The sequence below is a fragment of the Mirounga angustirostris genome, unplaced genomic scaffold (assembly GCF_029215605.1).
Source record: "Mirounga angustirostris isolate CCGP_5_RB_7025 unplaced genomic scaffold, mMirAng1.0.hap1 SCAF_3, whole genome shotgun sequence".
Classification (NCBI taxonomy): Eukaryota; Metazoa; Chordata; class Mammalia; order Carnivora; family Phocidae; genus Mirounga; species Mirounga angustirostris.
The window spans coordinates 9,942,104-9,967,335 of record NW_026991711.1 but is presented as its reverse complement, the minus strand read 5'-3'; the positions used below and the strand labels follow the sequence as shown (position 1 = coordinate 9,967,335).

General features: G+C 38.0%; 2 protein-coding genes across 9 annotated transcripts in view; one reads left to right on the top strand and one right to left on the bottom strand.

Moving 5' to 3' along the window:
* The window catches only part of FGF14 (fibroblast growth factor 14), a 604,063-nt gene that overhangs the window by 8,671 nt on the left and 570,160 nt on the right, over positions 1-25,232 (bottom strand). The gene's annotated exons all lie outside the window — the stretch shown is intronic.
* ITGBL1 (integrin subunit beta like 1) overlaps positions 1-25,232 on the top strand; it is a 245,934-nt gene that overhangs the window by 213,727 nt on the left and 6,975 nt on the right. For all 4 annotated transcript variants that reach the window (XM_045869667.2, XM_064585919.1, XM_054506403.2 and 1 more), the window contains one exon: positions 23,488-23,553. In XM_045869667.2, the coding sequence (XP_045725623.1) occupies positions 23,488-23,553 (66 nt within the window). The remainder of the gene's footprint in view (positions 1-23,487; positions 23,554-25,232) is intronic.

Genomic DNA, 25,232 nt, shown 5'->3' with positions numbered 1-25,232 from the left:
TCCTGCATGAACTCTTTGTCCGTGTACTTTTTCCAATATACAATGAATAGAGAAGAATCTGCTACTCCTGGGAATATATGCATAGGCGACAGTATGCATGTCTTTTTGTAGGAAACTAGGAGACCTGAGCAAACTCAGAACAGTCTTGTTGAAACAGAATACAATTCAACCAGAATATAACCAGAAAAAGCACAACAAAGTAGCATCATATATTTACCATAGGCTAAACAAAAATAAAATCTATACTTATGGTATTTGCTCATCTATTTTCAATATTTCCAAAGGAATCATTATATGCTACCCTGATAGTCGCTAGCCGTGCCCTGGATCACTGATATATAGGGTGATAACGTTTTACCTACAAAGACACAAACGGAAACCTGACACCAAAACCATGAGGATCAGCGGGCGCACAAACTAGCCGCTGGAGCTGAGGCTGGATGTTGTGTTAGGGAGCTGTAGTGACAGGAGCTAGAAATAAAGACCAATTCCAGGCTTTGGAACTCCACTGGAATTCTTGAAGAGAAACATCAGAAGCTGCCCTGACTGCTGTCCACCCGGCGTTTCTGGAGAGGGTAACATGAATTAAGTGCTATGACCCTCAAAGCCACGATCCCCACCGATGGGCAGCACAAAGCTTACTACCTTATGATTATCATTAATGACATAAATATTCATAGGCGACTTTTACAGACTTCTAAACTTTAGCCGACAAAGGCATTTCTGACACACCTCTATTAAAAATAATTTAAGGGACGCCTGGGTGGCTCAGTCGGTTAAGCTGCTGCCTTCGGGATCCTGGGATCGAGCCCCGCATCAGGCTCCTTGCTCAATGGGGAGTCTGCTTCTCCCTCTGCCTGCCACCTCCCCTGCTTGTGCGTTCTCTCTCTCTCTGACAAATAAATAAAATCTTTAAAAAATAATAATAATTTAAAAATTCAACCTTCCTAATTATAGACATGGAAGCCACTTAACTTGTCTTTGTGGCTATTTTAAATAGTTCAACACTGTGTTATTTTATATATATGAAATATAGATGCAAAAACAGAGCTTTCTTGTCACTGATCTTTTAAAAAATACCACTGTACTTGAAAAAAAATTCACCTTAATAGATTTTTATGACTGCAGAAAATAACTTTTCTTTTCAAACGTTATTTTCTGTACACATTCTGAAAAACACATCCTTTAGGGACTAAAAATAAAACTTGTCAGAGTTAAAGTTATGCTAACCATAATAAGGAATGTGACATTATTGCCTGTAGAAAGGTTCTTCCAATATTTCTCATGAGAGTGTGAATTATCAAATGGTGTCTCTTGCAGGATACAATTTATTCAGAGTGCCCCATTACTTACTTTAAATCACTGAAAGCTAATAGTTTTCCCGGGGGAACAGGTTTTGTTATTGGCAGATGCTTCTCATGACAAAGATAAACAGATCCAGTGATTAATTCGATGAGATTAAAAGTAGCCAAAAGATGGGCTTAGACACTCCCAAAGGAACTTACGTAGGCCTTCATTTCTTCTAGATGATGCTAGCTCAGGTTTGAATGAGATCCCATCTAAATAAATGTTCTGGCTTTCCATTAAATCCTATTTTTCCAAATATCACCTCATTACTTCTCTTGCTAATAAACGACAGTCTCGGTTAATCAGGCCATGGCACAGAGGGACAACTGACTAAAGGGTGCGTGTTCATGCATTTGTGGTGAGGGAAATAAAGTGGAATGCTATAAAGCTGGTTTGTCCTCAAAAGACTAGTAAGTACAACATATTGTTTGAATGCGCACCTTCCATGACAGATTAGACTTCAGTGTGTCACTTGTCTTTTACTGAGACAGGCCAAGGCATCCATCCGAGTATATTACTTGAGACGAGTTAAAACTCATCTCAAAACCAGCTGGGAGTGGAGTGGCGAAAAGCTGACTGGATAGACCATGCCATTGGCTGACCTTTACCCAGAGACACCAGGGCCTCTAGCTCTGGAAAAACAGTTCCACAGAGAAGTCAACCTACTCCCATCTGATCCCCCACTGTCGGGATGCAGGATGACAGCATTACCATCAGCAAATGAGGTATGCAGGGTCTTTTCTCTAAGTTGCATATGAAAGAGAACGAAGAGCCTAGATGAGGGAGAAGTCATTTGTTCTCAGAGTATACCTTAAGGACATCTGACACTAAGTCTTTTTAGATAAAATGTTTGTCTCTGGGGACTCTGAACAAGTCATTCCACATCCTCTTTCTGGGAGCTGGGCCAGTGACTTCACAGATATACGGATAGGAAGGTAGATTAATGTGATAGGGGCTTGGACTCTCTGATAATTACATAGGCTTTCTTACGAGCACGAGGTAGATAGGCAGACATCCCTTCTTGAATAAGCAAGGGAATAATGACATAGCCTGATGAGTATTTTATGGACACACATCTATTGCCAATGCGGAGGCAGGTTCTGAGACATTAGCAACACTCATACACTGACATGTTGAAGCCCAATCTCTTGCAAAATGGACCGGAAAATTGTACAACATGCATATATGTATGTTCACTTTAGTAACTAGCATTAAAATAATTATCAAGAGAGAAATATCACCAGAATTATGACGCATTGTTAAATTGAGTTCTGAACCTCCCAGTAGCCCAGACGGAAACAGAAAGTCCATATGTTCTAAAAATTCTTGAAGAGAGAAAATCTTTTCTTTTTCTCGGGACTAACTTCTAAAAGGTATTTCCTTGCAAGGAAAAAGTGGCATTGAGCGAATGAACAAAACATAACACAGAAACATACGTGTTCTCGATAATAACCATACAGTTAACCCGGTCACAGTTTTGTGTCTGAGTCCCACAGTATGCTTCGGGGGACAGATGGACTGAAAAGTCCCCAGGTGGACACTGTAGCTGATGAGATCCCTGGGGGACATGTGCCCAGCAGGGGTCACAAACTCAATGCCTCTACTGACCAGGTGGACACAAGAGAGAAGCGCCTGCTATGAGGTTACATGTGCCCCCTACTCGGGCTCAGTGTTGAAGAGACAGAATGGTAGAAAAGAAAAACCTTAGATCTTTAGTTAAGTCTGGTTTTCCAAAGGAAATAAGAAAATCAGGTTTCTAGACAAAATTTCCTTTTAATGGTGGCAACTATTTCTTAGTTCTTGTTTTTGTTTTTCGATAGTGTGCAGACCAAGGGTCAGAGATGGGACCCATGAGCCTGAGGTGTGAGACCCCCAACATAGAGAAGCCAAAGTACTAAAGAAAGAAGGAACCCCAGGTGGCTTAGCAACGCAGCCCTAACCAACCGTATGGTTTTGATACATTTGAGTAATACGATGAGAGCACCAGTGAAATGCTCTAAAACCGGCAGTGATAATATGAGAATGCTTATTTAAATTTAAGCTTAAATATAAGCTCTCAGAGACTGCCAAAACGAAATAGATACGGAGTTTGGTGTGTCTTTTCCTCGTCTTGCCTGCCTATATTTAGAACCCCCGATACCACAACAAAATCAACAACAGTTGAGTTCCAGCAGAAGCTTAGGTATTAATTTGCACCACTGCCAGATGAAATCATCCACTCATAGAATAGACAAACAGAACAATTAGACAAAAATTTCATATCTCCCTTTATGTTGTGGTTGTTCTCAATTGAAAGCACCATCTGTGGTGTACTTATCGATCTTAACAGTAGGGGCAGAATCCCTCTTCCGAGGGAAATGCCTTTGTTTAGGAAAATACCCTGATGGGCCATTTGCATGTACAAAGCAAGGCTTCTGGGTTCAGGATGAAAGAAGAGGGTGGAGGGAAGGGAAGGCCCATGTTCCATAATCCATACCAGGAATAGCTATAAACCCAGATAACTCAGGATTAACCATAACCTAAGAACGAGAAGTGACTGTGAGGATCTAAGTCAGTGGTCCAGCAAACTACAGACCAAGGGCCAGATATAGCTGCTTGCCTGTTCTTGCAGCTCACACTCTGAAGTTCAGGGGTGAATTGTCGAGACAGAGATGGTCTGGCCTGCAAAGTCTACAGTGTTCGCTGTATGGTGATTTGCCAAAAATTTTTGCCAACTCTGATCTAAGGTGCATTTTGACGACTTCGCAATCTAGGTAAATGGGGAGGGGCTGTTCATCTCATTTCAAATTACTGAAGAGCTAAGTATTCCCAAACTGAACTTGGATTGCACTTATTTTCATGTATACAAATGTAAACCATTTGAGTGAGAATTTTCATGAGTTTCGTCCCTGGAAAAACCCATACAGTGTATGATGAGCTGGGGTTTCTGGTAAGGATACACAAGTAGTAGCCTGCAAATTCCTTCAGTCCCAGCATCATCTAGGACTAAATGAAAATTTATGTTTTGGTTAATATCTACAAGTTTGCCTACCAACAGCACCACCACCACCTCCATTGTTTCCAAAGGAAAATATAAAAATAGGCATTCCAGATCAATTTACAGCATTTATTAGAATACATGGCAAATCTAAAATAAATTAAAAAGAGAGGGTAGGGAAATATTCGACATACACTAGCACATAGCACATAATAAACACACAATAAGTAATTGCTGTTAATATTCTATTAACCTCTATATTTCAGAGTCATCAAAAAGCTCAGTCCCCTCCCATCAACATCTCAGTAATGACTCTGACCCTGAACTTTGGAGTATTTCTCCCCAGGCTTAAGCTGAGAGAAAGAGGGAGGCTCAGATTCCAAGTTCTTCCTTGAAGAACAGCAACAAATCATAAAGGTTTCTTGCAAATGTCAAATAAGATAATAGAGGGGCAAAATGATTTGTAAACTATACATTGAGTTGTAAACTCTAGTTATATTGATAGTTATATTTATAAGCTATACATAGAATCGCAAAGTGCAACTCGAACGTTCACTGATATTATGGACAGTGAAGTAGTGATTTAATTATTCCTTCTAGGTTTCAACACAACAGACACTCCTACATACAGGAATCCCAAAGATCCATTTAACCAGAATTCTCAGTTTTTGTCTTCCTTTTCTACTCTTCAGAGATGTCATCTACTAGAATTTGTAAAATTCTCTGAGGTCAGCAGAGAATTATCCCATTCTCCTTCACCTCTGTAGTTTCAAAATCAATGATATGCTTTAATGATACCGCTCTGATCCTGGCCAGCTCTAAAAAAGAAATATGAAGCACCCTTAAGATTACACATAAGGGAAGCATGTTCTGACCTTTTAGAAGAATTTACAGTCATGAATTTGGGGACAAAACAGAATTTGTAGTTAACACTCAAAAGCAGACAATTGAGTTAACTAACGTATTTACCTGAAACTCTACATAATCAAATATTCATAATATTAGACTATGACGAATGCCTACAGGAAGAAAAAAAATTAGCCAATTGTTTGTGCGTGTACTTCAAACTAAAAGCATAATTACATTTGTGTTTAAGAGACAGCTTTCATTTGATTACAGGACCCAGTGGTTTGAAGTATATTCTCACCAACAAAGAAGTCTCTTGGTACTTATATTTATAGGTCCAGAAGCTGTACTTAAGTAGTTTCTGGAGAAAAAAATTGTAAATGAAGACATTTTCTTTTTCTTTCTTTTTGCTGGAAAGATACTATTTGACATTTAGAGACATTATAAATACAGAGATTTATCTTTAGACATAGTAATTGATATATTTATTAAATATATTTTTAATTTGTTATATAATATTGAATAAATATTTTCTTTTTATGACTTATTGACATACTTGCTTAGAATTGTGGCAAGAACACAATTTATTTATTGTAATGATTAAGTATTAAATAATTTAATTATTTTATTTATTTAGATAACTGTGTTTTTGTATATTTTCATATATATTATATATACATATATAAAAATCTTTAAATATATACATAAGGAGAATATAGGTATGTCCCTGCTATTCAGGGACTAAATAGCAACTTCACCTGGCATTTGGCAGAGATGCAGAATCTGGAGCCCCATTGCAGACCTACCAAATCAGAATTTGCATTTTAACAAGACTCCGGGTGATCTGTATGCATATTAGAGTTTGGGAAGCATTGGAATACGTTCCTATTACCATTAATAAATTAATAAATGTTCACAGATTTCTAGAAAATATCAAACTGGTATCAATCATAAGCTTGCTACCATTTCTTAACATTAGTATAAAATTTATTAAGGCCAGAAAATGGAAACAAATAAAAATATGAAGTATTTACAGCACATCTTTAATTAAGAAATTTTAAGATTATAAGGAAAAACATGTGCCAACTGGTTCTCTAACGTTAAATCTGTTTTCTCTAGAATATAGACATGGTTAAATTCTGAAAATAATAATGCTTGTAACATGAACAGATGGTATCAGTGCTTTAAATATTAGCAAAAAACTTATAAAATAAATACGCTTAAGAAAGTATTGATACAAAAAAAAAAAAAAGAAAGTATTGATACAACCATACACCACCCTTACATATCTGTCGGTGCACAACAGTGAAATCTTCAACATAATAATGTTGATATCATTATAATTATATAACAATTACAATAACATAATAATAATAATGTTAATAACTTTTACTAATATTTAAATTATGTATACTCTGCACGAGGCACTGTGCTACACACTTTACATAATTCTATGGGATTGGTGCTATTATTATCTTCATTTTAGAAATGAAGTAATTGATCATAGAGAGTTAAGTAGCTTGCCCAAATACATTTCTTTTCATCAAGATAAATATATGTAACTATTCCTACTCACTTATCATATTGTTCAGCTGAAAATATTTACTTTTTTAGATATGTGATCAATTGCAAAAATGGCCGTATTCATCATCCTCCCCTGGATCTATGCCCATTAGTATGTAATTTGACATGTCCTCCCACCATGAGCCAAGGTGAAGAAAGTAGAGGATTGACAAACACTTGTGCACCTGGACTTGCCTTTTCAACCTCCTACACAGCCATGACAGCATCCTGGGCTAACCTGCTTGAGGAGAGACATAGGTGAAGCAGAGCCAACTGCTCCAACCTAAGCCAGCCTATTTCCAGACACACGTTCAGGTCCTGCCCGAGATCTACAGAGCTACTTAGCCAAGCTGCACCTGACCCCCGTGCACAAGCTATACACACTTATCTGTTACATGCCACATCATCTCTTGGGGTTGTTTGTTATAGGTTACAGAAAGGCAATTGATAACGGATACAGATAATTCCTAATTCAACTGAATCACTCCTTCAACTAAAACAGAAAATATGTATCTTATCTGCTGATCTTTATATCTATGCCTACATATGGAAGAAAATATAGGTGGAAAATAGTAATGAATGATGTAAGCTATCATGTTGGCAGAGGTGACACATCTCTCTAAATAATTGTAAGGAGAGGAAAAAGTAGATTCTTGAGAGTGCAAAAAAAAAAAAAAAGAAAGAAAGAAAGAAACAGGAAAACACAAGCACCCAAAATGAATCTCTTCTCCCCTTCACCCAGCCTGTGCACAACTTTTTCCCCCATTGGCCAATTAAAGAAATATTGAATAAAACAGAAATTGGGTTGGCTGCCATCTGTTGTCAACCACCCCCCTAGAAAAACACAATTCATGGCTGTCGTAAATTCCCAAGGGCAGGGTTGGAATGGGATGAGGGTGTCGTAGTGGGTGGTGTTGTGAGTAAAACTGAGCTCTCAGATCAAATGTGTTCTGCTGTTTTGTCACACATCAGCTTCCCAATGGTGTACTTCTCCAACATATGTGGGGTCATATGCTAACTATACTGAACTTTCCCTAAAAAAGAAACGTGGAACTGACAGTGTTTTATGTGAAGGGAATCAGACTGAATGAACATAATCAAATCCAGAAAAAGTGCTGCTACTAGTTTTAAAAAATGTTCTGGAAGATCTGAGTGGATGATGTCAACAGATATCCATCCATGCAGGCAGGAATATATGCAAGTTTCTTGGTCTGACAGATACTCAGAGGCTTCATCAAAACAGAACTTAGTGACGTCTCAAAGTCGGATTACCCGTGCCGTCTCACCTTCCATTGTAAGGATTTTACAGATTTGTAATTTTGTTACAGCAGAAATATCAAATGAAACCAACTTTACATAGAAACTAACCATGACAATGTCAGTGAATGTTTTAGAACATTTTAGAAATAGGGTTATCTCATTCGAAAGGTAAATAATAGAATATATTACATAGTCTCCATCATAATACTATGTAAAGTATGGTTCAGGGACCTGTGTCCAGCTACAAATTGTTTATTCCCTGTCTGCAATGAAACAAGTACAGAAATTGAGCAAAAACACTGATAAACTTCTGTTAACAATTTAAGAGTATTTTTTATATCTATTGGATGTAAAAATAAAAATGCTGAGCTTTTATTTTGTATTTTTAAAAATACTTTTCTAGTAACTTAATGGTCTTATATTTTTATGGCGGTATCTCTCTGCAAAAGATTGAAAATAAAAAGAAAACTATTGTTCTTTACCACAGATGTCTGGGGAACACTGCTATATTATAGACTGGCGTAGATGTGACTGTAAATCTAATTAAAGGAAAACCAAAGTGCATCTGAGTAATAATTAACATTTATTTATTTATCAGCGTAAGCCACTCACAATGCTAAATGCTTTACATGCATGATCTCATTTTATTCCTTTTAGCAAACCATGGCATTAAAGTGAAGCATCTTGGGAAGAGTTTATGCAGAGCAGGGCTTCATCCTGGGCTCTCTGAGTCACCACTAGTTACGCCACTGGTCAACCCAATATAATTGTAAAAGGGAATCCAAGAAAGAAATGTGACTTGATAACAAATAGGGTGATTACAAGGCAAGTTAAGACCGTTCCAGAACAAATTTTCTCATCCAGTGAATGACCCTCAAGAAAGGACTGGAAAAGATGATTGAGTATATTTGGATAAATTATTTAAAAATTATCAGCTGTAGTGTTTCTTTTATTCTTAACTTATTTCATTACTTTTCCCTAATGTCTCCAGAGTGTTGGGTTTGGAATGGGACTTGTACCTGGTCTGGTCCTGTCAGGTATCATCTATAAATGAAAGAGAATAAAGAAATACAGGGAGATAGCACTTAAGAAATAAGATTGCACAATTAGGGGCTTTCAAGATAACTGGGGGAAAAAAACAACAAAACCTGTGTTCCCAGAATCAGGGCACCATTGGCTGTGGTGAGGCTGTGAGTGGGGGAGAGGGTGCAACAAAGACATTCCCGAATGGGACAAAGGCTGAGGAAGATACTCAGCTCTTCTACATCCAACTAGACAAAGATTTTATCACTGATGGTAGCGAACATTTTCAATTCATTGCACTAGAATTTTTGTTAGCCAAAATAAGCAGAATTTGCTGTGCAAAAAAAATTAATTTTTAAGTTAACGTAGTTAGAATAGAGGTATTCGGTATCTTGCCATGTCCTACCCCACCTGGTTGCGCTATCTTCCTTTATCATGGTGTTCTTTCAACTCCTTGTACTTCTCAGCCCATTGTCTTGAGTAACTGAGTATAAAACGTCAAATATTTAGCTCTGTTTCTCTGCCGAATTCTATGAGTAAATATGTCCTTGTTTTCATCAGTTTTTTTCTTGAACTGTATTTTAATACTATTTCTGTGACTCTACAAACTTCTCTCTTTAGGCTAATGTCTACATGTGTCTGAAGCTTTTTCTACTTTCCTTTCTTTAAACCCCATTTAAAATCTTAAATTAGACCTTTCCATTGAACTTTTTTGGTATTAAGTTCACATGTTGTGGACATTTCCTAATAAAACATACCTAGTCAGAACCATTAATTGTATAACTGAAAAGCAAACCAAAGCAAACAATCAAGAGTACCAGTTTATCCAAACTTTAAAATGCAAGTTTCCAAAGAAAAATAAAGGAACTATCAGCAGGTTCTACAGGTACTCCTAAAATACCATATTTACTGAATAATATTAATGTATATTGAGCTTTATGATTTTCAAAGACCATTCACACATATTTTGTTTGATTCAATAATGCTGTTAAAAAATGCTTTGAGAAGGAAAAAAGCATTATCTCATGTCACAGATGATTTTGAAACTCAGAGGGCACAAGTTCCACTAAGCAATGGATGAGATGTTTTTATTTCTATCCATGTGATATTTTATGTGCATCATGCTGCTACTTAGCACGTATTTAGTAATAATAATGATGTTAAAAATATGGAGCAAATCGAAGGGGCTTATTTTTTTCTCCCAGAGTATCCAATAAATCATCTTACTGGACTAAGACAGAATTCAGGAGCTGATGAGAATCAGCAACACTGATAGTGTGGAGCACAGAGGAAGCCCACATCATACTAAGATGAAAACCTGAGGATTACTTTCTCTTGATTTTGCTTTAGTAGCTAGTAACACTTTGGACACAATTTCCCAGATTCTAGGAACAACTTGTTCGGTGATTCCAAAGGTTAACACACAAGGGTAAACATCAAACACTGAAGAGAGAGACCAGAAAAGCAAGAAGAGAGACAATACCTTCCAGGGAAGTGGAGCACCCAAGGAGAGGAAAATGTCAACCCATGACTAGTATACTCTACCTAGATGAGGCTGAGGCCACCAAAGTTGGCCTGCTATGGATTTAATTCTCTCTAAATTAGCATGATATTACATGAAATATTACAGGCATTAGTGAATTACACTCTCTTAATTTCCAGGTTGTTGGTTGAGAGTATGACACTATGAAATGGGAAGAATTACATTTGCTAAAAAAAAAAAAAAAATCTACCATTATAAATACTAAATTTCCTGTTTCAGCTATGAGCTAATACATTTGGAAATCTGAGTATTGTGAACACATGGAAACAAGTTTCCATTATTCTATACTTAATGATATCTAAAAGTCATGCATTCATTTATCCAATGAAAGTTTAGTTTCTAGTATTCGCCAATCACTGTTCTTGATCTTGAGACATAACAATGAGCAAAAATTGATATAGTCTGTCCTCTCATGGAGGATACAGTCTAGCGGAGGAGAGAGATATTCACACTAATGATTACATTATCATAAAACAAGACAAGTTCTTACAAGAAAAGGAATGATTGATTCCTCTGAGAACATCTAACAAACAAATCTGACCTTGCCTGAGTTGGTAAGGAAAAACTATTACACTCTGAGCTGAAATCTGAAACATCATTATGAGTTAACTAGGTTTACAGCAAGGTGAAGAATATTCCTGGAAAGGGCAGTATCCTGTGCAGAGCCCTGGGGCAGGAGCAGAAACAGATTATTTGAAGGATAAACTGAAAACAGTGAAATTGGAATGCAGAGTGTGAAGGAGACAGCAGGGAAAGTTAAGATCTGGGGGGTAGGCAAGAGCCAAACCAGACGGTCATGATGAGGTTTTGGTCTTTCTCTCCAGACAATGGGAAGATATTAAAAGTTTTTATGCAAAAGCATGCCACAGTCAGTTAGGCATTTGGAAACACCATGGCCAGAGTGTGAATAATGGAGAAGAACAGAGTCGCTTTGGATACAAGAAGGCTGATTTGTCTACTGCAGGGCCAGGAAAGGCCATCGCCAGTGGAGATGGAGAGAAAAGGGCAGATTTGAGTTTTTAGGAGGTCAAACAGCTAGTACTCTGTGATTGCACATGGCAACGGAGGGAGAGGGAGTGTCAAGCACAATGTGCAGGTTTCTTGCTTGTGGAACTGGCTGACATTTGGTGTGTGTTCCTTGCTGTTTCTGAAAGGTCACACATTCCGGTTTTGTATTCTTGGGCAAAATTAAGCTTACGTGTATAACATAAGTTTACATGGTGCTTTCTGTCCTTTTGTAGACTATTATTTCTAATATCTATTGGGTAATTTTCCACAATGTTGTGTGTTTACTTTTTTCCTCAGGTAGCCTGTGTGTGTGTGTGTGTGTGTGTGTATTTTCAATTTCAGATTACTTTACAAAACTTAATGCATTCTTCGAACAAAGACAAATCACATTGAGGAACTACTATTAGTTGCAGAGCAAGTGGAATTGGAAGAGAAAGGACTGGAATTTGCAGGGGACAGTTCCTTAAATTTCTTACAGTTTTATTTCTTTTTAAAAAGTTCCAGTCAACAAACAGAACGGTTCCCAGATCACAACTAAAACATAAGAGGAAGATGGCCATCATAGACTTCCGGGTTGAGGGCGGAAACATTTGCAAAAAGGTTTATCTCATAAGTTTACTGTGGTAGAAAACTATTCCATTCCCAGTGATTAGTTAAATACGTAAGAATAACCCCAAAAATGCCAAAAGAAGTTAAATTTGTGACTTTTCAGAATACTATGAAACACAGTTATTCTTACTGATATCAGGGCAAGCAGTTAGAAGTAGGCTCTGAGATACTTGTTTCCTTAATAGCTGTTATTTATCACCATTCATGAACTCACTTAACCCTTTTAGAAATGATTTTCATTTTTATGGGGTGTTACAGTAAAACAACAACAACAACAACAACAGAAATTCCATCAGCCTATCCCTCCTGCCTTCATTAATCTGTACACTTGATCCTGTACTTGCCACATTTCTCTCTCCAGATGGAACTGGGTAAGCTTTTAGGTCTGGTTTCATAGATTAGTTCTTCTGTTCACTCAATCAGTCCAATTTGCTGTTGCAACTAAAAAGGCCAAGCAAATGGTAGGCCCTCTGAGGAGGAAAATTGAAAATAAATGAACAAGTATCACAGCACCTTGTTACAAAGCCCCCAGGAGCCTGCCCCTAGGGGACAGGGTGCTCCCCGAATCACTACACTTTTAAGGACAATATGAACATGCAGAGAAAGACCATTCAATCAATTGAGAGTTAAGGAAGTAGTTGGAATCAGATCAAAAAATTTGAATGTAGGTGCATTGAAGTCATCAGGAGAGAAAAGTACAGATGAAAAACCAGTGATCGTTGGGCACACCCCCGTTAATTACAGTATAGGGGTTGAGGTCGAGGATTTGGAAACTAAATGGACCTGAATTTGTTCTTACCCTGGCCTCTTATTTAATATAATCTTGGAAAAGTCACCAAACCTCCAAAGTAAAATACTTAACTCTACAGAATTATTACATTGGACACAAAATCTGCATAGTTTTGGTGCAAAGTGTCTACTCAATAAATGCTAAGTACTGTTTTTATGAGAAGACTAAGGATGAAGAGAATTGTAATAATGTCTAGCAGAATTCATATAACTTTGAGGGAGATAAAAAAAAAAAAACGAATTCAGATCTGTTTATCAATCATGGAGTTCTGCAAATGGAAACAGCGAGCCTGTTGTTGAAAGAGGAAAATTTAAGGCATTTCTTTGGCTCTGCTAGACAGTTCCACAAATGCAATTATGTAGCCACACTTACAAATGATTAAGGTGGTCCACTTTATGTTATGTGCTTTTTTACCACAATCAAAAAAATTTTTTTAAAGATATAAAAGAAAAAAGAAACTTAATGCCTCAATGAACAGTATCCAATCAATTCTCGTATTGATGGGGTCAGGGGACACATTTGTGTTTTGTCCATGTAAATATATATAATAAAGAGTTGCAGTGTGACAGATGTTGCATCTGAGAACCTTTATGACTTTTCAAAGTAGAGCTGTACGTACTTTTACTTCACATGGACATTTGAAAATATGGCCTAACTAAAAGCTTCCTATCAGATTTTTTTTTTTAAATGATGAACTGTTGTGAAATGATTAAAAAGGTGAGTACTGAGGTTGATGTCTATGGACAGAGGACAAACAATATATAGAGATTTCTATGCTTACCCTGGCTTGAGTACAATGTTATGTAGCCCAACCCATAATTGCCAGTGTGGAAGATTTCAAAAGCCTTGCTGACATATAGCATCTGACTGTATTTAACTATATAATACATACAGAGTAACACAAAGTCCAGGATGAACTTACAATTTCCTTCAAAGATGAAAAAAAATGGCAAGTTACAAAAAAATGTTTTTTAAGAAATAGGACATATACAAACATACATATTTCAAGGGAAGGTTCAGATTTTGAGGGATGGGTTTTAAATAAGAAGAGTGACAGTTTGTATGATGCCGAGGAGACTAATGGAAACAAAGAGATGGAGTGACAGGGGACCAGGGAAAGTGGGGGTCACCAGCAGGAAATGCCAGAGGCAGATCAGCATCAGGGAGCAGGAATTGCAGGGCAGTCTTAAAACTGGTGAATGCTGGAGCAGAGACGGTTCCATGGGTGCCATTACAATTAAAGGAAATACTTTGTAAAGAGCACTTGGCAAATAGAATCAAAGGAAGCTACTGAGAAACTGGCCAGACGTCTCTGTAACTGACTTCACCCTAGAAAAGGACAGTGAAGGAAAGGTTGGCAGAGGGAGTATAAATGATCTTGGAGGAGTAAACTGTAGTCCAATTGGCTACTATGATTGCAGTTAATGAGGCAAAGACCATGTTGTGTTTAAATTTCTTATAACTTTGACTTTGTGTCCCCATCCCAAGTAACTGTAGCTTAAGCCGGTCATTGTGCATGAGAGATGGAATGCATATCCTATGATCTGCCAGTGGGGCAACAGATAGGACACTAATAGGACAGTAAGGTGAGCCTGAAGTACAATGTGGGTCAGCTCAGCAGTGTCACCACTGTGTATGCAAGATGAACATACTTAATATGAAACCAACTCTAAGGAGCATGTGGAGAATTAAACTTACAGGGAAGATTGGGAGGCCTATTTTTGTTTCTGTTTTTCCAATGCTATCTGAGTCATTCATTTAGTCAACAAATATTTGAGTGTCTAACTCACATACTAGTTGCTGGGGGTGGAAGAACAGGTAAGATAGAGACTCTGTTCTCTTAGAGTTTTAGTTTAATTTTCGTAGAGGTTATCAATACTACATTAGCCATCACAACAGACTGAAGACATCAGAGTGAGAATCTACAGAAGGGAACAGCTATTTCTGATTAGGAGAAGAGGCAAAGCTTCTTAAATGAGGTGCTCCTTAGCAAGGTCTTGAAAGGTGATTAGGAGTTTGTCAAGTGAAGAAGAAAGAGAAAGGCACTCCACTGAAAGGAAAAGAGCTGCATTCTAGAAATTATAATTATAAGAAGCTCTCTGAGGCAGGAGTCCTAGGCAGTGTGGTGGAAGCTAAGGTCTGTACAGTCAACTGAAGATGGGACAGAGATTGTATTGGCCATGCTGTGGAGATGTGACTTTCTCATAAGCGAGGATGAGCCCCGGAAATTTTCAAGCAAAGGGATGATGTGATGATGTTGTATTTTATTCTATTTTTCTGTGTAGATTTTCTTTTAAATTTAAATTCAATTACTCAACATATAGTACATCATTAGTTTCAGATGTAGAGTTCCATAGTTCAGTTGCGCGTAAAGCCCAGTGCTCATCACATCACGTGCCCTTCTTAATGCCCATCGCCCAGTTACCCCATCTCCCCACCCTTTCCCCCTCCAGCAACCCTCAGTTTGTTTCCTATAGTTAAGAGTCTCTCATGGTTTGTCTCCCTCTCTGATTACTTCCCATTCAGATTTCCCCCCCTTCCCCTATGACCCTCTGCGCTATTTCTTATATTCCACATATGAGCGAAACCATATGATAATTGTCTTTCTCTGGTTGACTTATTTCGCTAAGCATAATACCCTCCAGGTCCATCCACGTTGATGTAAATGGTAAGTATTCATCCTTTCTGATGGCTAAGATTGTATTTTGAAAAGATAACTGATCATGTGATCCAGCAGTCATGCTCCTTGGTATCTACCCAAGTAAGTTGAAGATTTATAGCCTTACAAAAACCAGCATATGAATGTTTATAGTGACTTTATTCATAAATGCCCCAAACTGGGAACAACCAAGCTGGCATTCAATAGGTGAATATATAAACAGACTGTGGTAAATGCATACAATGAAGTATTACTTAGCGATACAGTACCTTAAATGAATATTACTAAGTGAACGATGCCAATCTGCAAAGACATGTATGATTCCAACTGTATGGCATTCTTGAAAAGGGAAAATTCTGGAGACACTTAAAAGGACCAGTGGCTGGCAGGGACTATAAGAGGAAGGATGACTAGGTGGAGCGCAGGGGATTTTTAGGGCAGTGAAACTACCTGATGATATTGTAGTGGTGGATACATGTCATTATACATTTGTCAAAACCCATAGAATGCACAATACAAAGAGTAAACTCTAATGTAAACTATGGACTTTAGTTAATAAGAATTTATCAATATTGGCTCATCAATTGTAACATTGGTACTGTATTATTAATATAAGATGTTCATAATAAGGGAAATTGGTGGGGGATAGCAAGAAGGTATATAGGAACTCTCTCATTTTCTGCTCAGTTTTTTTGTATACCTAAAACTGTTTAAAAAGAGTAGTCTATTAATTAAAAAAAAAATTAAAAATAAATGACTTAGGGTGGAGGGGGATTTTGGTCCAGAGTCAGAGATGTTGCAGGCTCTGCATAGGTACCTCCATTAATGTCTAAATAAATTCCCATTAGGAATTCTCAGCAATTATGTATAAGGGAAGATATATATATTAATAGTTCTCAAGAACAATATTTGAACGTGCAGGTTGGCGAAACTAAAATGGAACTTTGAGAGCAGGGATAAGTAAACTACAGTCCCCAGGCCAAACCCAGCTGCCAACTGTTTATGTAAATAAAGTTTCATTGGAACACAACCACACCCACTAATTTACATATTGCTCATGGTGGCTTTTGAGCTACAGCAGCCATGGAGTAGTAGCCGTTGAGACCATATGACCTACAAAACTAAAACATTCATCTGGCCCTTTTACAGAAAAAGTTTACCAACCCCTGCACTAGACCCTTGTTGGGGCTAGCTGCGTATAGCTTTCATGGGATTCCCTCGTCCTAGAATAAATAGTTTTGAGATACAGAAAACTTCTCTGGAAAGAAAAGAAGAAAAAGAAACAACTCCATCTGTGGACAGATCTCTCTGAGAATATCTGAGATCTGGAGCTGGGATTCTGGAGAAGATTTTCCAATTTGATCTATAGAGGTAACGTAGAATTCACGTTGATTCATTAAATAGCTCAATTATAAAACAGATGGAGCAGCATTTTACCTATATCTTATTTCTATTTTAATTACCTCATGGATACACTTTAATTCCTCTCAGTAAAATTATAAAAGCATATTTCTAATGAAACCTGTAATTAAAGAAGTGTCAACAATTAAAGAGGACAACAGAAAGCTGAAGCATTGTTTTTGCTTAACCAGAAACAACATTCAAAAAACAGATTTATATCCTGTTTATCCTCTCAACGGTCTCATGCACAGTTGAGTAGAGGAGTAAAAATGAAATATTTAGAATTTGCTGTAAATAAAATTTAAAGATATTCAATACAAATTTTAATCAGCCGCATGAGGTACAAAAGGACAGCAATAACTTTCATGTATAAAATACCAAACAAGTCTTACTATTGCGAGCGATGATATAAAAATGATCACTTACACGAATAAAAGTACTTGGTAAACTGTATCATTTCAAAATGCTTTCCGTTATAAGGAATGGGCTATCTAAACTGTGGGGGCTTAAAAGTAGAAGTTGAACTTCTGTCACTTAAAGTCTCTAGAAGTTAGTGCTTCCATCATGGGATCAGGGCTTCCGATCGCATCAAGTTCCTCCCTGACATCCTTCGTGCCCCTCCTCCTGCCTCAGTCAAGGTCAGGTAAGCGAAGTAAGTACAGAAAAACCCGCTTCTCCTTTGTTGCCGGGCATTACAACAGAGTTCTGCCCAGAGGGGATCTTGTGCGCTGCCCTCTCATTTTTAGTATTTTTAATGCTCCGGAGCCACGTAGTTAGAGTACACCTTTATGCGTTTCTTTTTTAACAAAAATCAGATGTTGCCTGTGATTTCCATTTTATAAATGGAGGAACAGACAATCCCAAATACCGCTAATAATGATGAAGAGGAAGCTGATAGTTCTTGAACCTGGAGAAAAATCAGTAACCAGTTCTCCTCATTTAACTATAAACCAGAGTGAAAATGTGACATGGAGTGCACTCCCCCAGGCAAACGGACGTGGAAGTAAAGCACTTAGAAAGATGTATATGCCGCATCAGCATTGTTGGAAGAAAACGGGGAAAAATAAGTATATACATATAAACCTACCTACATATAAACCTACCACAGGAACCATTACCACTTGCAGAAATCATAAACAAACAAAAAAAAGGTCTGGAAACAAAGGTGGTTGAAATTATTTCTGAGTTTTGTCCACAAAGAATGCGGAGGAGACATTCTAGTGAATATTTGGAAAGGCTCACGTTTCTACATTTCCTCACGATGTGAATGATGTAAAAGCGAAATGAGAGCCCTCACCCCACACCACCCCCCCTCCTCCTCACCCTCACACAGTCTCTTCCAGTAGCTCTGTATACGCCTGTCAGCCTGAGACTTCACCTGACAAAGGAAGAACCCAAACAGGTGGCTGAAAAGAAATCAGTGAAGCCTTAAACTTTCAAGGAATTCAGACCAGCTGGGGCAATCTAATCTTCAAGTGGGGAGAGAAGCGAAGACCCTGCCTGATGAGTTGCTCTCCAAATGCACAGGAAGGGTCAGCCCTTAGCAGGTGACGGACAGGTAGGCGTGTTAGTCATACCGTTCAGAGTTCACAATTGGAAGCAGTGTTTGAGGGGCATCTTCATGAAGTAATTAAATGGCATGTTCCTCTTCCAACTCTAATTTGCAAACCAGAGTCTAACTCCATGACATCCTTATGCTGGCGCGGTTGCGAGACTTCGGGCTTATACATAACCCCACATAACTGTCAGAGATGTCTTCTCTTGGTTTCAAGTGGGAGTTGTTAAACATAGGGATACACATTCGCAGATAAAAAAATAATGCATCGACTAGAGAGAATTGTAAAAGTTACTGGAGTAGCTCACACCAATTCTGTATAAAAAACGTACACGATTGTACATAGATACTATTTTAGTATGAAAGCACAGCAGGCTTATTTTTCTGGAAGAAAGGTTTCAATTCGGGCTGTGATCTGTTCCCTCAAGAATATAATAATGATAAAACCACCCATCCTTCATAGAGAGACTTACTTCTTTCCAAAGGCAACCTCTCCTCATGAACTTAGATGCAAGTTAAAAATTAATTGCAACTAATTCACGCGACAGAAAAACTTTCTTCGTATTTTAATAGATATGCATTTTGTATGGCAGTGTTTTTCTGGTTTACAGAGGTGGATAAAAATAAAAATGATTTGTATCTAAGAACCCAGGCTACTACAGTCTTCTTCTACATGAGGTTAATTGATTTTCTTGCTGGTAGAACAGCTGTCTGGTGTTCTAGAAGCATTCTTTACAATACTCTGAGAAAAGAAAAAAAAAGTACAACCTATGTGTTTTAGTTCAGTTGGCACTATCCTATGCTAGGCTTTCTTTTCCTGTTAAAAATGATTAAAAATCAAGGTAGAGAAAAATCAAGTTAGTATATCAAGCATCCAGAATACATAAATATTTTTTGAATTCATAGTGTTGAAAGTGTTGAGTTAATTTTACACACTGCAAAGAGATGTTTACTAAGATGGCTTTTAAAATAACATTGAACTCTGGTGTCTAACTGAGAGATTTTTAGTGGAGTAATTATTACAACATTTATAAATATTTTACTTCTTAAATCTAAACCATGAAAGGGAACCCAAATCTGGTGTTCAATATGAATTTCTTAGGGCTTGATCTAAACTGCACTCTCTGATCATGGTCTGAACATCCTGATCATGCCTTTCCTTGTTTTTTGGTATCTAGAGAGTCTGTTTGTCTTATTTTTAAATCGCTAAATGGAACTTAACAAAAGCCTACAGCCTTTTTTATTTTGTTTCTAAAAAACAAAGACAGAGTTGTCTTTTTCGTATTTTCAGTTATTTTTTTTCCAGAGGGTGGGGAAGAGAGGGCTTTTGAGAAAAATAATTAAAACCGATAAAGAATTTTGAAATTCAGACATGCATTTATTAGTCAAGAATTTGCCCTAAAATACGAACTGAGATCACACAATAGCGCAGTTCTAAATGTCCCCAGCAAACTCCTGGGTTATTTAGCAACAGGCAGATGCTCAGGTCTGAGGAGACCTGAAGAGGTGCCTCGGGCCTCTCCCTCAACTTGAATAAACAGCAGCGGGATCTAATCTGGAGGTGGCTGCGGAGCACACCCTCAGTTTCTCTGCACCCTGACTTAGACAAAGGTCACCCTCTAGTGGGGTTGACACGCATTTCAATCTCAATCCCCACTCTAGGAGGAGAAATGTCACTTAGCATGCATTTGAGTCACAAAATGATGCCTTTTGAAAATCAAAGGCAAGTCCAGATTCAGGGATTTTTATCTGGGTGAAATGGACGAAGAGGTAGAAATTATTGCAGAGATTATTGCCCCAGGTAACTGGCCTCACCTGGGATTAAGAAATTTAAAGACCATGAAGCCTTGTCAATGCCCTGTTAAAGTCACCTCTAAGTAAGTCCTAAAATGGCTTTCAATAACGGTGGGAAAAGGGATAGGCTGGTCTTCATTTTAAAATGGGGAATAAAAAACCTCATTCCTCTTGAGAAGTACTACAACTTTACAGCATCTGGATCCCTTCTATAACCTTTATATGTGACTTCTTTTTTTTTTTTTACTAAGTTCACTAAGCCGACACATAGTACATCATTAATTTTTGATATAGTGTTGAATGATTCATTAGTTGTGTATAACACCCAGTGACCGCTTATATTATACACAACCTATGGATTCCCTAGAAATTAAGCCATTAGAAAGCTGGAGCAACTTTTAAAAATTAAATATAGACTCAGTGATATTTTTCCTATGTATCAAACACTTTTGGGGGGCAAAGTGGTTTTTTTGTATGTTAGCTTAGTTTTAGAATAGAAAATAATATACAGGATAACTATGAGGCATAAATTATTATTTTTTATAGTACAGATAAGGAAGCTTAGAGCCAAAGTCCTCAAACTTTGGCATGTATCAGAATCACCTAGAAAGCTAGCTGAAATGGAAGTCTGGGGAGAATTTGCATTTCCACAGGTTCTCAGGTGATGCTGCGGATGCTTGCCTGGGGACCACACTTTGGAAATCTAAACTCAGTGAAAGCTAAACAATCTCATAAACTCTTAAGAACCAAGTTAGCATGCATATGGGACCTTTGCAATAGAAATTCCTTCAGCACAGATATATGATGCATGCACAGTAGGAGCTTAATATATTTTATATTTTAAGTTTTCTGCCTTTGCCAAGCAGAAAGACATAACTATAAAGATACAGTAATTACAAAGACAGTAACTAGATAATGACAGGGACTCTGCACCTGGGAATCTAGAGCTAACACTTTCCCCCATTTCTGGATTGAGTTGTGGAACTTTCTAGTTCTCTATGTGATTGACAAGTCAGTGGAGTTAGGGAAAGGATATAGCACCTTACCAACATGCAGATGGGCCCTGAGTAAATCAATGGTTCTCAAAATTCAGTATCTAGGCCCCACAGATTTTAATTCAATAGTTCTGGGTTGGGATAAGGTATCTGCTTTAATAAGTACCCAGATGATTCTTATGTAAGCAGTATTTTCCAACATGCTTGGAGAAACTCTGGCTTACAGGTTTAACAGGTGTCTGGTTGCATCTGATATGAGAAAAACAATAACAGTGACGATAATCACCAAAGCCCCGTTTCTGTCGGGGCTGCACTTCTGAGCCAGTCTTGGTTGGGGCTGCCCGGGCATGTCCTACCCACTCCCTGTGACTACTTCCTGTGTCAAGTGCAAAACAGAGGTCCGTGCAGAAGTCTACAGAGCTGTACTGTGTACCTGTTGTTGTAACTACTCCAGACTTGGGGAGAATCTCAAGATAGGCAAAGGGCAGAGACTCATCTGCTCTTCTACCCCACCTCCCTGTCCCCTTCTCCCAGCCCTCGCCACTAAGTCATTGCATATACATTACGGGGGCCAGGTTGATACTGTCATACAGAAGCCTGAACATCGAGGGAATGAAGCACATGCCCAGTGGGAGCCTGGGCGGAGCAGAGATTGCAGTGGTTGAATTGGAGTGATTGGGGTGGCTAAGGACCATAATGACATCAGCGGACAGTAAGTGGTCCGCGGAAATGGCATCAATGGTACATCATAGGCAGACTGCCTCTGGCTAGACTGTGCTTCTCTTTGGCTCCCTTCAGAGCCTGGTTATCTGAGTGCCCGGTACCCTGCCAAAACATTTCTACCGTTCTTAACCTCTGATCCCTTGGTTGGTGAAGCAGGTTTGCATCATTTTATGAACGATTTGTCTCACGTATTTTAATTTTACATAGAACATTTCTACTGGTGTTTCTTTTGCTTGGCTGTAAAACTGAGAAGAAGGACTTGATGATCTCTAAGATGCATCCCAGTCCTCAAGATTCCATCCTATTTGGTCTTAGAAAAATGCCCTTGGGTGGGAGCTATAACCACGGAGGAAATAGGATCAGTTTTACTATCTGGCTCTTTTCTGCAGAAGTAGAAATGGAACTTAGATACATGAAAGGATCAGCCTGGAAGTTTCAGAGGCTGCTTCCACCTCTTCTTTTAAGCTAAACTTAGTGGCTGCTAAATAACCTAATAAACTCCTAAGAGGAGAAAGGACTTCCCAAGTGACAGGGAAATCTTACGTCTCTTCATCTAATACCAACCCCTGAGCCTCCCCAAAATAGGGGTGGCGCAAATGGCCCTTTTTGCAGACTGTGGCATTAGCAACTCAGGGGAAAATCTACATCTTTAGTCAAGGTAGGGTAACAAAATGTCCTTGGATCAAACTTTTTTTTTTTTAAAGATTTTATTTATTTATTTGAGACAGAGAGAATGAGAGAGACAGAGAGCACATGAGAGGGGGGAGGGTCAGAGGGAGAAGCAGGCTCCCCGCCGAGCAGGGAGCCCGATGCGGGACTCGATCCCGGGACTCCGGGATCATGACCTGAGCCGAAGGCAGTCGCTTAACCAACTGAGCCACCCAGGCGCCCGGATCAAACTATTTTTGACAGAGATAAATCTGAGTGACATAGGAGCCAGTACCTACAATGAAAGGCAAGACTATGCCAATTAAATTCTTTGGAACCATTTCAGTCCCTGGAGGCTGGGAAGTAAAATGTATCTCTCTGGGGCTTCCTCTGTGTTCGCTGCTTGTTTCTCTTCTACCTTTTCTTTAAAAAGGCCTTTGTCTACGACCTCGGGCTGTCTGGTGACTTAATATTCTCTCTATCAACACCTATTGTCAAATGTTGCCTATTCACATGTTAATTTTCATAAAGACTCACGGGGAGAGGTAAAGTGGTAAGAAAATCTATGAGAAGTAAGCATAAAGTGCCTTTTTTTAAATGGCTTTCCAATGTCTCGGGTGCTCAAAGCCCTGTTCCTGCTGCTACCTTGATTAAAAGCCATCAGTGGCTCCCTGCATCTTCAAGTACAAACTCGAAATTTCTTTTGACATATGATACACAGAAATTGCCTTAACCAACCATCTCATCCATCCATGTATTCATTCAAACACTAACAGGTGGTTATGGAGCAACCATTGTGTGCCAACTGCCTGGTAAGATTATTTTTCTTTGATTCCTTCTACCTCACCCCCCAGCACATGACACTTTCTTATTACCATGTTTCCCTCTACCCACAAGTTCTTATCTTCAACAACTGCAACACTTCAAGCCTCTCATCATGCCACCTACTCCACAAATCCCTCTACAATGTCCCAACTGTATTGAAAAATTCTCTGAGTTTTCCCAATAATGGTCCTATAATCATATTATACTAATACTGGCCATGTTCTGAGTCATGCCATATTTACTACTACATATGTTTTATCTCTAAATCTGGATTACACACTCTTGGTTTACAAAAAGAATATCTAGTACTTGCAAATGGTAACTTGCAAAATCAATCTCATTGCTGGTTGTCTTGAAGAATCCATTGAGGCTACAATTAATTATATAAATTGTAGCCCTATAACCAATGTGCACAATACAGCCTTATCTTCTGATTTTTCACCTTCTATTAAAATAGAGGTGGTGTTGGAATTATAGTCCCAATTCCAAAAAAAATGTATTATTTTAAAGTTATGACTACTATCTAGGAAATGACAGATCACACTCACTGTTCAAAAGAAACATTAAAAAAATCAGGGTCAGAGAAAACTAGGTCCTACTACTTCATTTTTTGTTAAAACAATTGCTTGAACAAACTTTATGACTTTCCTTCAAAATTCTAATAACGTTAAATGGCAAGTGACAATATTATGTTAAATTTCATTTAGTATTTTAGTGATATGATTCCTAGTTTCCTACTATTAAATTTTGAAGGTCACTTGGGAAAAAACTAAAATCCAACAAATACTAGTGTTTAATTGTTAACAGCTTTCAATTTTCCCGGAAAAACAACTTACACACCGTTACTGGTCTTTGTGGATCTGTGGGAATTGATGGTAGCACTGGAAAATCAAGATCGTTCTACATTTCAAAATGAGAAAAAATGGCTCTTTTAACTATATGCCAGTTATGTCAATGTATACTCCGAGCAAAAAATCTAGACTTGATTATCAAAAGATATGGTTTGCGAGTTAACGAAAGTAGTCAATATCCATAAAACCTAGAAATGTACACTAGAAGAAATTATTCGAGACTCTCATAATTTCTTTCAAGAGGGTTGCCAGATTGTGGGTAGGAATCTCAAGGCAGGTATAGCATGAGACCTCCGACTAGGGAATGTACCTGTTGGAAGTGAACAATGGCTTGTATGATCACATCTAAAGATCTTGAATCTCTATCAACGTTAGCAGAATTGATAGTGGCCTGACATAAAGTTCCATATTTTTTATCCAATCTTCTTTAACACTTTTCCTAGAGAATATGAGATATTGAACAAGTTGAAAATACCATGAGGCTAAGAGTTTCAGTAAATACATCAAATGATAGAATCTCGATCTAAAACGATTCTAAGAAGTTGGAGTGATAGGTTTTAGATATAATAAAATGATATTCACAGAGAAATAAAAGTGAAGTCCTGGCCTTGGGTCCAAATTCACTCTTCACAAGTACCTCCTGGGACACTCATGGAGAAGAAGGTCTGAAACACATCAGAGGGGTGTAGCTGCCAGTAGGCTCAATGACTCAACAGAGGGATATGACTGCCCAGCCTAGAAAATTCAACCTTCAGCTCTACTTGTAACAAGTACTTTTTTTAAAAAAGATTTTATTTATTTATTTGACAGAGAGA